The sequence below is a fragment of the Pecten maximus genome, chromosome 3 (assembly GCF_902652985.1).
Source record: "Pecten maximus chromosome 3, xPecMax1.1, whole genome shotgun sequence".
Taxonomy (NCBI): domain Eukaryota; kingdom Metazoa; phylum Mollusca; class Bivalvia; order Pectinida; family Pectinidae; genus Pecten; species Pecten maximus.
The window spans coordinates 36,898,599-36,912,575 of record NC_047017.1 but is presented as its reverse complement, the minus strand read 5'-3'; the positions used below and the strand labels follow the sequence as shown (position 1 = coordinate 36,912,575).

At 38.3% G+C, this 13,977-nt stretch overlaps 1 protein-coding gene across 2 annotated transcripts in view; it reads left to right on the top strand.

Annotated features, from left to right (window-relative positions):
- Positions 1-13,977, top strand: part of LOC117324054 (cleavage and polyadenylation specificity factor subunit 2-like) — a 273,294-nt gene that overhangs the window by 241,516 nt on the left and 17,801 nt on the right. For both annotated transcript variants that reach the window (XM_033879668.1, XM_033879667.1), the window contains exons 14-15: positions 4,173-4,227; positions 13,911-13,944. In XM_033879668.1, coding sequence (XP_033735559.1) covers positions 4,173-4,227; positions 13,911-13,944 — 89 coding nt within the window. The remainder of the gene's footprint in view (positions 1-4,172; positions 4,228-13,910; positions 13,945-13,977) is intronic.

Sequence of the window (13,977 nt, the reverse complement as noted above, 5' to 3'; positions counted from 1 at the left end):
TGAGAAATCAAAGGCAGAAAATATTACAAGATGCTGTGATGAAATCCAATACTGCTAATATATGCAAAAATAAACAAAATGGAAACATATGCTATGTCATGTCCAAAGTAGGTCACTCAGACTTAAATTTTGACTTTGACCTGTATCAAGTTTCTCCAGACTCAATCTCCTACACTACTTGTCATTGGAACTTCATACCTGGGGCATATGTTTATCTAGGTGAGGCGGTGTGTCAGGTATCATGAGTTGGTTATTCTGACCTTCATTTTTACCTTTGACCTACATCAAAGAATAACTTGGTATGAACGATATCTCCTAAACTACTTGTTAATGGATCTTCATACTGCAGTAGGAGCATGAGTTCACTTAGCTAGGGTAGTGTGTCATGTAACAATATTAGGTCACTTTGACCTTTGTCATATATCTAAGATAAAAATTGTTCTTGCCAGATCTCCTGGACTACTCTTAACTGGCACTACTTACTTAGTGCATGAATTCATCTTAGTTAGTGCATGTATTCATCTTACATAGTGCATGGATTCTTCTTACTTGTGGCATGGTTTCATCTTACTTATTGCATGGATTCATCTTACTAATTAAGGGCATGGATTCATCTTACTTGGGGCATGAATTATTCTTACTTGGGGCATGGATTCATCTTACTTAGTGCATGGATTCATCTTACTTGGGGCATGGATTCATCTTACTCGGAACATGAATTCTTCTTACTTGGGGCATGGATTATTCTTACCTGGGGCATGGATTCATCTTACTTAGTGCATGGATTCATCTTACTTAGGGCATGGATTCATCTTACTTAGGACATGGATTCATCTTACTTGGGGCATGGATTCATCTTACTTGGGGCATGGATTCATCTTACTTAGGGCATGGATTATTCTTACTTAGTGCATGGATTCATCTTACTTGGGGCATGGATTATTCTTACTTGGGGCATGGATTCATCTTACTTGGGCATGGATTCATTTTACTTGGGGCATGGATTCATCTTACCTGGGGCATGGATTCATTTTACTTGGGGCATGGATTCATTTTACTTGGGGCATGGATTCATCTTACCTGGGGCATGGATTCATTTTACTTGGGGCATGGATTCATCTTACCTGGAGCATGGATTCATCTTACTTGGGGCATGGATTCATCTTACTTAGTGCATGGATTCATCTTACTTAGGGCATGGATTCATCTTACTTAGTGCATGGATTCATCTTACTTAGGGCATGGATTCATCTTACTTAGGGCATGGATTCTTCTTATTTAGGGCATGGATTTATCTTACTTAGTGCATGGATTCATCTTACTTAGGGCATGGATTCATCTTACTTGGGGCATGGATTCATCTTACTTGGGGCATGGATTCATCTTACTTAGTGCATGGTTTCATCTTACATAGTGCATGGATTCATCTTACTTGTGGCAAGGATTCATCTTACTTAGGGCATGGTTTCATCTTACTTAGTGCATGGATTCATCTTACTTGGGGCATGGATTCATCTTACCTAGTGCATGGTTTCATCTTACTTAGTGCATGGATTCATCTTACTTGGGGCATGGATTCATCTTACTTGGGCATGGATTCATCTTACTTGGGGCATGGTTTCATCTTACTTAGTGCATTGATTCATCTTACTTAGGGCATGGATTCATCTTACTTAGGGCATGGATTCTTCTTATTTAGGGCATGGATTTATCTTACTTAGTGCATGGATTCATCTTACTTAGGGCATGGATTCATCTTACTTGGGGCATGGATTCATCTTACTTGGGGCATGGATTCATCTTACTTAGTGCATGGTTTCATCTTACATAGTGCATGGATTCATCTTACTTGTGGCAAGGATTCATCTTACTAAGGGCATGGTTTCATCTTACTTAGTGCATGGATTCATCTTACTTGGGGCATGGATTCATCTTACCTAGTGCATGGTTTCATCTTACTTAGTGCATGGATTCATCTTACTTGGGGCATGGATTCATCTTACTTGGGCATGGATTCATCTTACTTGGGGCATGGTTTCATCTTACTTGGGGCATGGATTATTCTTACTTGGGGCATGGATTATTCTTACTTAGTGCATGGATTCTTCTTACCTAGTGCATGGTTTCATCTTACTTGGGGCATGGATTCATCTTACTTGGGGCATGGATTCATTTTACTTGGGGCATGGATTCATCTTACTTGAGCATGGATTCATCTTACTTGGGGCATGGATTCATCTTACTTGGGCATGGATTCATTTTACTTGGGGCATGGATTCATCTTACTTGGGCATGGATTCATTTTACTTGGGGCATGGATTCATCTTACCTGGGGCATGGATTCATTTTACTTGGGGCATGGATTCATTTTACTTGGGGCATGGATTCATCTTACCTGGGGCATGGATTCATTTTACTTGGGGCATGGATTCATCTTACCTGGGGCATGGATTCATCTTACTTAGGGCATGGATTCATCTTACTCGGAACATGAATTCTTCTTACTTGGGGCATGGATTCATTTTACTTGGGGCATGGATTCATCTTACCTGGGGCATGGATTTATCTTACCTGGGGCATGGATTCATCTTACCTGGGGCATGGATTTATCTTACCTGGGGCATGGATTCATCTTACCTCGGGCATGGATTCATCTTACCTGGGGCAGCCATGGATTCATCGCTTTAATGTTCTGGCTGATATCACCTGCTATAATTAATCTGCTCCTGAATCCATTGCCATTTTATCCAATACAGTGTGTCTGTTAATCATTCAGTGTATAGGATTATAGCTCCTACACATATTCATCATCTGTGCATTCTTAGCATATAGTTTCACATCCGATGAAGCATTTGTCTTGTTTCAGTTTGAAATATCTTCTCTTAATTTTTTTGTACAGAGTTGTGATAGAAGACACAGCCCATATTTTTTTTTTATTTCACTACTGCAATCCCAATAGATAGGGGTATTTGGAAAGAGTTAATTGTGCATCGAAAGCCAAGTAAAGGTAAAGATAGGGGTATACATATCAGTCCATAAATTTTTGGCTTTTCGTTAAACCCACGCAATGTTCTGCAGATTTTTTGTAAAAGTGGCAGGATTTACAAATGATCTTGTGAGACAATGTCAAATTCAGGATCCATGCGTGTCAATTTGGTCATTGAGTCTTCCCTTCTCTGGCATTTTTATCACAAATTATATAAAATATCTTGTAAAACAATTTTTTTTAATTTTCAAAAATGTTTCTGTTTTAATATAGATTACGTGTTAGCAAAGAGTATAGACTGAACTATACAACATTTTGTTTCTAGACAGAATATATTAAGACAAAAGTTTGGGTATCTAGACAGAATATATTAAGATAAAAGTTTGGGTATCTAGACAGAATATATTAAGACAAATGTTAGTGTATTTAGACAGAGTATATTAAGACAAAGGTTTGGGTATCTAGACAGAATATATTAAGACAAAGGTTTGGGTATTTAGACAGAGTATATTAAGACAAAGGTTTAGGTATTTAGACAGAATATATTAAGACAAAAGTTTGGGTATCTAGACAGAATATATTAAGACAAAAGTTTGGGTATCAAGACAGAATATATTAAGACAAAAGTTTGGGTATCAAGACAGGATATATTAAGACAAAAGTTTGGGTATCTAGATAGAATATATTGAGACAAAGGTTTAGGTATTTAGACAGAGTATATTAAGACAAAAGTTCAGGTATTTACACAGAATATATTAAGACAAAAGTTTTGGGGTATCTAGACAGAATATATTAACATAAATGTTTGTACATTACCGAAACTGAACTTTATGTATATAGGTCTGCAGGGCTCACAGACTTTACCGAAACAGGACCTTGTGTATATATACATTGTAGGCTTCCAGGGCACACAGACTTAACCGATGTTTTGCAACTTTCCTGTTTGGACAAAATTCACAGGAATTATATCTATGCAACACCATATTGTAAAAAAAAATTAGCATGGCATTATGATTTGTATAGAAATCACGGATATTATAATGCGTCAGATATAGATATTGCCTGGGTATTTAATTTTGGGGTATCATTAATGATCAGGAACAATAACACCCTAACACACACTGTAGATGTTATACCTTGCTAATCCCATTGTTCTAAGTGATTGTTAATCTTTCTGTGGTTTTAGGCCCGAGGACTACACTATATTAGAAGTACCTGTTCAAGATGAAGAAATGACCATGGTAAGTCAGAGAGAAAGTGGTAAGTCAGAGAGAAAGTAGAGAGAAAGTAAACATTAATATATAGTCGTAATGTTATTTCTTACATGATATATGGATGTTTGTACAGTGTGGAATTTATTAGGTTTATAATCATGTCAATGCTAATTTGAATGTTGTATTCCTTGGTCCAACAGGATGACGCTTTGGTTGATATCCTAATTAATGTTAATTGGTTTATTATCAGGAGATTCCTTATTTCTTCATATTCTACTAAGTGTGATTTGTTATTTTTATTTTAACTCTTCTGTATCCTTTTAAATGAGAAACAGTTCGTAAGATTTAGATTATAGTAGTAGATCCTGTTTATCTTAGATAAAAGGTTATTGTCTGATTAAAAAGGGTAGCAAGAGACACACTCATAATTCTTATAACATCAAGTCATATATATATATATATAGCAGGAAATGTAATGGAGAACTGGGGTTATAGTTGAAGATAAAACAAATCTAGGTAGGAGTTAGCTCCCTTGAGCAGTCAAAGACTTGTACTTATGGTACAGTTAGTACTCACTGGCTGATTGATGGTCTATGGTAACTATATGTTATAACAACTGAGGTTAACACACATTACACAGCTAATTGATGGCCTATGGTAACTATATGTTATAACAACTGAGGTTAACACACATTACACAGCTAATTGATGGCCTATGGTAACTATGTGTTATAACTAACTGAGGTTAACACACATTACACAGCTAATTGATGGTCTATGGTAACTATATGTTATAACAACTGAGGTTAACACACATTACACAGCTAATTGATGGTCTATGGTAACTATATGTTATAACTAACTGATGTTAACACTCATTACACAGCTAATTGATGGTCTATGGTAACTATATGTTATAACAACTGAGGTTAACACACATTACACAGCTAATTGATGGCCTATGGTAACTATATGTTATAACTAACTGAGGTTAACACACATTACACAGATAATTGATGGCCTATGGTAACTATGTGTTATAACTAACTGAGGTTAACACACATTACACAGCTAATTGATGGTCTATGGTAACTATATGTTATAACAACTGAGGTTAACACACATTACACAGCTAATTGATGGTCTATGGTAACTATATGTTATAACTAACTGATGTTAACACTCATTACACAGCTAATTGATGGTCTATGGTAACTATATGTTATAACTAACTGAGGTTAACACACATTACACAGCTAATTGATGGTCTATGGTAACTATGTGTTATAACTAACTGAGGTTAACACACATTACACAGCTAATTGATGGTCTATGGTAACTATATGTTATAACTAACTGAGGTTAACACTCATTACACAGCTAATTGATGGTCTATGGTAACTATGTGTTATAACTAACTGAGGTTAACACTCATTACACAGCTAATTGATGGTCTATGGTAACTATGTTATAACAACTGAGGTTAACACACATTACACAGCTAATTGATGGTCTATGGTAACTATGTTATAACTAACTGAGGTTAACACACATTACACAGCTAATTGATGGTCTATGGTAATTATGTGTTATAACTAACTGAGGTTAACACACATTACACAGCGGGTTGATGGCCTATGGTTGTACAGCTGTAGTACCCAATTCAATGTTTTCTCTTGTTAACTTGAAGATAAAAGAACAAAAACACACCAAACAAGCTAGTATTTCTTAATCTTGTGGCTAAAGTGACATGTAGTTTGTGAAATGTAAGAGTGAACACCATCTTCTGTCTAATCCATCACACCACTCCTTTCCACTGAACTGTTGGTCTTATATAAATCAGTCGCTTTTTTAGCCCACCATCATCAGATGGTGGGCTATTCAAATCGCCCGTGGTCCGTCGTCCGTCCGTCCCTCCGTCCCTCCATCCGTAAACAATTCTTGTTATCGGTATTTCTGAGAAAGTACTGAAGGGATCTTTCTCAAATTTCATATGTAGGTTCCCCTTGGTGCCTAGTTATGCATATTGCGTTTTGAGACTAATCGGAAAACAACATGGCCGACAGGCAGCCATCTTGGATTTTGACAATTGAAGTTTGTTATCGCTATTTCTGAGAAAGTACTGAAGGGATCTTTCTCAAATTCCACATGCAGGTTCCCCTTGGTGCCTAGTTATGCATATTGCGATTTGAGACCAATCGGATAACAACATGGCCGACAGGCAGCCATCTTGGATTTTGACAATTGAAGTTTGTTATCGCTATTTCTGAGAAAGTACTGAAGAGATCTTTCTCAAATTTCATATGTAGGTTCCCCTTGGTGCCTAGTTATCCATATTGCGATTTGAGACCAATCTGAAAACAACATGGCCGACAGGCAGCCATCTTGGATTTTGACAATTGAAGTTTGTTATCACTATTTCTGAGAAAGTACTGAATGGATCTTTCTGAAATTTCATATGTAAGTTTCCCTTGGTGCCTAGTTATGCATATTGCGATTTGAGACCAATCTGAAAACAACATGGCCAACAGGCAGCCATCTTGGATTTTGACAATTGAAGTTTGTTATCACTATTTCTGAGAAAGTATTTAAGGGATCTTTCTCAAATTTCATATGTAAGTTTCCCTTGGTGCTTAGTTATGCATATTGCATTTTGAGACCAATCTGAAAATAACATGGCCGACAGGCAGCCGTCTTGGATTTTGACAATTGAAGTTTGTTATCTTTATTTCTCAAAGTACTGAATGGATCTTGCTCAAATCTCATAAGTAGGTTCCCCCTGGTCCCTTGTATTGCATTTTTGGACCAGTCTGTCCTCAAAACAACCTGGCAAACAAACAGCCATTATCGTTAAATCTCAAATTTCTTATATAGCTAGGATTCCCTTGTTTGAAAAGTACTGGAGGGATGTCTCAATTTGCACAGATTAGTAAAATGAAGGGAAAAGTAGAGAAAAGATCAATCTGACATGGAACTTATGAAGATCATTCAATGGTGGGCGCCAAGATCCCTCTGGGATCTCTTGTTTAAACATGAAATATTAAGATTTTCATGTGTTAATTTTTAAATACAATGAAAGACGCTTCGAACTTGCTCACTTAGAACAGATATCCAGGTACAGTAAAACTTATCTATTAAAATATACGAATATGTTTGATACGAAAATTACTTGTTATGGACAAACTAATTATCCCTGGCTATTTCCTTCATTGTTCTTACCAAATTAATATGCTTGATACAAATTTGTCTATAACAATATTGCTTTTAACCAACATATCTTATGGTCCCACAAGTGCATTACATTAAGTGCTCAGCACTTTTCTGCAGTGTTCATGAGGAAGCAATGTTCATTTAACATAATGTACACACATTGTGAACACATATCAGCCAGATAGTGATCCCATTTCATTCATAAAACACACATTGTTAACACAATAATAAGTTGGATAATGATCATATTTCATTCATAAAACACACATTGAAAATGGGCATTCTGGGAGTGTTGTTTTGTTTTCTGAGTTTCAATATGGATACACCACAAAAAGTTTAATGCATCACCAGCTATGTTTTCTAATCATCATTGAAATTATAGCGAGACTATGGTGTTCCTGTTCTGGTGCCGATGGCCGTGGTATCAGCAGCATGTCAATCTCAAGTTTTACATTTAGATCCACTGCCTCCAACATGAACCAAAGTTATAATACTTAGATCACATAGTGGACATCACAGCACACTTATGATATATCATCCTGTTATTGTCCAGTGACTCTGGAAATTAGGGATGATGATAATCTGGTATAATACTTAGACATCACAGCACACTTATGATATATCATCCAGTTATTGTCCAGTGACTGTAGAGATTAGGGATGATGATAATCTGGACTTTAAGATTGTGTGTTCAGCTCACTCTGTCAAAACTTATCAATGTTATTTCAACCAAACATGGAAGTCACATTGAAGTATGGACATTTCAACACATCATACAGATTGTTTATATTTTTAGCCCCCTCAAATTCTGAGAAATTGATATAAAATCTTTGTTACTTCTCCTGTTGGTTAGTTTATAGCCAATTCAGAATGAATAATATAATAAATCAGTATAGTTTCTTCTCACTTTTCGGAGATGAGTGATTTTTGGGGTAAAAATAACATATTTAGGTGAAGTTTTAGAATTAGTCATTTTGTATTACAAGCTGCTTTCATACTGTCAGTTGGATTTTTTTGTTTTTATAGAAGTTTTTTTTTTATTAAAACTTACTATATAATGACAAAACAAAACGTATGCAAGACATGTAATTATATGTAATTTTAGTGTAATGAGTTAAGGACTACCAATTTGTTCAAATGCATTACTTTCGCTTACTTTCGAGGTTACAGAGGTTGAATTGCTTAAATCTTTAAACAACTGTCCTCTCCATAACAAAAAGGTGTTCCGGGCAAGTTTGTCCAAATGAACATCCTTGACTTTATTTCAAAGTCACAGGGGGTCAAAATTAATTTTGATAATTATTTTTCCTAGATAAGCAAAAGAGGCGGGTTAATGATATAGGCCAGTATATGAAACTGAGATGATAGACTACTAAAGTCAAAATGTATCCTACATTTACATCTCAATATAAATGAGTTTGAGGTTTAAAGTTGCATGATTAGCCCATTGGACCTCTTGTTTGTAATTTCCTCTGATGGGTAGTTACCATTATTGAACTGTTGATTTCGTCCATATTTGAGAGAACAAGCACCCACAGGAAGCTATTGAAGCCATCTTCAGATGTTTCAATGTGCAGTTTGAGATAACAAGATAGCGCGTTATGTAGAGTTTATGGCTAGAAATGGAGATAAAATCAGGTGTTTGAATGCAAACACATGGAATCAACTGATCTCCTCTAGTTTAATTGGTTTTAAAGAAATAAAAAAGGCACTATTGATTTCATTGAGGATTGCATAGCTACTGTGTGTCAGAGAGAATTGTGTTTATTGATAGCAGATTCATGTTAGACTTTCTGCAAAGAAGTGGAGTGGTCATTGTTACACTGATATAAAGATGGATAGGGGTCACTGTCTCACTGATATCAAGATGGATAGGGGTCACTGTCACACTGATGTCGGGTTGGATAGAGGTCACTGTCACACTGATGTCAGGGTAGATAGAGGTCACTGTCACACTGATGTCGGGTTGGATAGAGGTCGCTGTCACTGATGTCAGGGTAGATAGAGGTCACTGTCACACTGATGTCAGGGTGGATAGAGGTCACTGTCACACTGATGTCAGGGTAGATAGAGGTCACTGTCACACTGATGTCAGAGTGGATAGAGGTCACTGTCACACTGATGTCAGGGTAGATAGAGGTCACTGTCACACTGATATCAGGGTGGATAGAGGTCACTCACACTGATGTCAGGGTAGATAGAGGTCACTGTCACACTGATGTCAGGGTAGATAGAGGTCACTGTCACACTGATGTCAGAGTGGATAGAGGTCACTGTCACACTGATGTCAGGGTTCATAGAGGTCACTGTCACACTGATGTCAGGGTTCATAGAGGTCACTGTCACACTGATGTCAGGGTGGATTGAGGTCACTGTCACACTGATATCAGGGTGGATAGAGGTCACTGTCACACTGATGTCAAGATGGATTGAGGTCAATGTCAAACTGATGTCAAGATGGATAGAGGTCACTGTCACACTGATGTCAGGGTGGATAGAGGTCACTGTCACACTGATATCAAGGTGGATAGAGGTCACTGTCACACTGATGTCAAGATGGATAGAGGTCACTGTCACACTGATGTCAAGATGGATAGAGGTCACTGTCACACTGATGTCAGGGTGGATAGAGGTCACTGTCACACTGATGTCAAGATGGATTGAGGTCAATGTCAAACTGATGTCAAGATGGATAGAGGTCACTGTCACACTGATGTCAGGGTGGATAGAGGTCACTGTCACACTGATATCAAGGTGGATAGAGGTCACTGTCACACTGATGTCAGGGTGGATAGAGGTCACTGTCATACTGATGTCAAGATGGATAGAGGTCACTGTCACTCTGATGTCAGGGTTCATAGAGGTCACTGTCACACTGATGTCAGGGTTCATAGAGGTCACTGTCACACTGATGTCAGGGTGGATTGAGGTCACTGTCACACTGATATCAGGGTGGATAGAGGTCACTGTCACACTGATGTCAGAGTGGATAGAGGTCACTGTCACACTAATGTCAGAGTGGAAAGAGGTCACTGTCACACTGATGTCAGGGTTCATAGAGGTCACTGTCACACTGATGTCAGGGTGGATTGAGGTCACTGTCACACTGATGTCAGGGTGGATTGAGGTCACTGTCACACTGATATCAGGGTGGATTGAGGTCACTGTCACACTGATATCAGGGTGGATAGAGGTCACTGTCACACAGATGTCAGGGTGGATAGAGGTCACTGTCACACTGATGTCAGGGTGGATAGAGGTCACTGTCACACAGATGTCAGGGTGGATAGAGGTCACTGTCACACTGATGTCAGGGTGGATAGAGGTCACTGTCACACTGATATCAGGGTGGATAGAGGTCACTGTCACACTGATGTCAGGGTGGATTGAGGTCACTGTCACACTGATATCAGGGTGGATAGAGGTCACTGTCACACTGATGTCAGGGTGGATAGAGGTCACTGTCACACTGATGTCAAGATGGATAGAGGTCACTATCACACTGATGTCAGGGTGGATAGAGGTCACTGTCACACTGATGTGGGGTTGGATAGAGGTCACTGTCACACTGATATCAGGGTGGATAGAGGTCACTGTCACACTGATGTCAGGGTGGATAGAGGTCACTGTCACACTAATGTCAGGGTGGATAGAGGTCACTCACTGATGTCAGGGTGGATAAAGGTCACTGTCACACTGATGTCAAGATGGATAGAGGTCACTGTCACACTGATATCAGGGTGGATAGAGGTCACTGTCACACTGATATCAGGGTGGATAGAGGTCACTGTCACACTGATGTCAGGGTGGATAGAGGTCACTGTCACACTGATGTCAAGGTAGATAGAGGTCACTGTCACACTGATGTGGGGTTGGATAGAGGTCACTGTCACACTGATATCAGGGTGGATAGAGGTCACTGTCACACTGATGTCAGGGTTGATTGAGGTCACTGTCACACTGATGTCAGGGTGGATAGAGGTCACTGTCATTGATGTCAGGGTGGATAGAGGTCACTGTCACACTGATGTCAGGGTGGATAGAGGTCACTGTCACACTGATGTCAGGGTGGATAGAGGTCACTGTCACACTGATATCAGGGTGGATAGAGGTCACTGTCACACTGATGTCAGGGTGGATAGAGGTCACTGTCACACTGATGTCAGGGTGGATAGAGGTCACTGTCACACTGATGTCAGGGTAGATATAGGTCACTGTCACACTGATGTCAGGGTGGATAGAGGTCACTGTCACTGATGTCAGGGTAGATAGAGGTCACTGTCACTGATGTCAGGGTGGATAGAGGTCACTGTCACACTGATGTCAGGGTGGATAGAGGTCACTGTCACTGATGTCAGGGTAGATAGAGGTCACTGTCACACTGATGTCAGGGTGGATAGAGTTCACTGTCACACTGATATCAGGGTGGATAGAGGTCACTGTCACACTGATGTCAGGGTGGATTGAGGTCACTGTCACACTGATGTCAGGGTGGATAGAGGTCACTTTCACACTGATGTCAAGATGGATAGAGGTCACTGTCACACTGATGTCAGGGTGGATAGTAGTTACTTGGGTACTGATGTCAGGGTGGATAGAGGTTACTGATGTCAGGGTGGATAGAGGTTACTGATGTCGGGGTGGATAGAGGTTTCTGATGTCAGGGTGGATAGAGGTCACTGTCACACTGATGTCAGGGTGGATAGATGTCACTGTCATACTGATGTCAGGGTGGATAGATGTCACTGTCATACTGATGTCAGGGTGGATAGAGGTCAAAGTTATTTTAATGTCTGGGTGTTCAGTAGTTACTTTGGTACTGATGTCAGGGTAACACTGTGACACTTGTGACACTGATTTCTCCCACTGTTCACCAATTTATCTTCAGTTTTAGATGTGTGGGATTTCTCTGTCAGCCCCTATGCTATGACAGATTTTATGTGCTTTCATTCTGAACTGGAAGTCCTTACAGTACTACTCTTTGAGTGAATCACTGTAGTTCCTGTGTTGTTATTTACTGTTGAATAATAGTATGAGTTTTATGAAATGACAAGATGTACTGTTGTTAACATCAGAAAAGAATCACTAACACCCTAGTTTAATGTCTTTTTGAATAAATATTGTTAATTAATTTTAGATATTGGTATACAATTTTTGGAGGTTTTGATGGGTACTTCTACAAATGAGGATATTCATTGGACGTTCATGGATTCCCCCTTGGGTTGAGATTTCTTTGTCACACCCCCTAGGAATGGAATGATTGAATTAGTCATGTTGTAAAAGTCGATGTCATGCTGACTATATAGTCTAATGAGTGCCATGTATACTTTTGTTATTTCCTTCCATATAATTTCACTTCTGTGAAATCAGGGACCCCCCATTTAATTTGACAATTCTGGAAAATAATGTAAATTGTCATGAAGTCCTAAAACCAGATTGAGATGAAGTTGTAAATTCTCCGGAGACATGTGGAGACTACAGAAGCAATGCCAACTCTCCTTTGATTTAGCTAGGTGTGCCATCCCTATTACATACAGCCACAATTACACTCGGCAAATACTCATGTCTACAAATTATTATTTCTTTAATTTTTTTGACATTGGAAAAATTCTGCCCAAATGTATGTCTGTCCCTTGGGGATCTGTAATTTATTGGTGGAGGAACCATTCCGAGCTTTCATTTAAGTTTGTCATGCAGTTTAGCTGTCAAAATGTTATGTAAGAAATATTTGTCATTCCAAAAATTTAATGATATTTAATAGTTTTGCTCAGTAGGCCTGTTCAAGAACTTTGAGATCGTGTAAAATCATTTCCTGCTCTGACACATCCTATAAATATACAAACCAGAATTAAGTGCTACAGTTTACAGAGGTCAACCTGAAGCTTAAACAGTACTTTAAAATCCTAATTCAATTAACTTCTGGTTTTTAATGATTCGTGGGTAAAAAGATAGGGTAATATGTAATTATATACATATAGATTTACACTTTAGTATATTGACTTTCTGATTTACGCTATTTTGACTTGTATTCACACCTGATGACTTAGGTAAACACGAGTTTGTAACAACAGATCAGAATTTATTTCTCTACCTGTCAATTTACAACTTAAGAGATAAGTTTTCACTTGTATAATTAATACCTTAAGATAAGAATTTGTAATTCTAGAACTAGGGTATCGACATGTGGATTTACACCTGTATGTGTAAGGAATACAAATAGGAGATAGAGCCAGTGTCTGAGTATGTACAGCATCAGTATATTGACAGCATCTGCCCCTTTTTAACATGACTCTGTAAATCTGAAACAAATCTTTTGCTTTATTATATTTCATTATATTGTACTGTATTATACTGTTTATTAGATCTCTGTAGGAATTTTTCTGGCAAAATAAACAAGAGTTTTCTGTATGTGTTCTAATTTAACTTAATTTTCTATTTACCTAAAATACAGAGTTAATGTTTTATACCTTAATTTGACCTTTTGTCTTTGTGAATTCCAGGACAGTGTGGCGCGGGAGGTGGAATCAATGCAAGGTAATCACATCTACAAGTAATTATTTGTAGCGC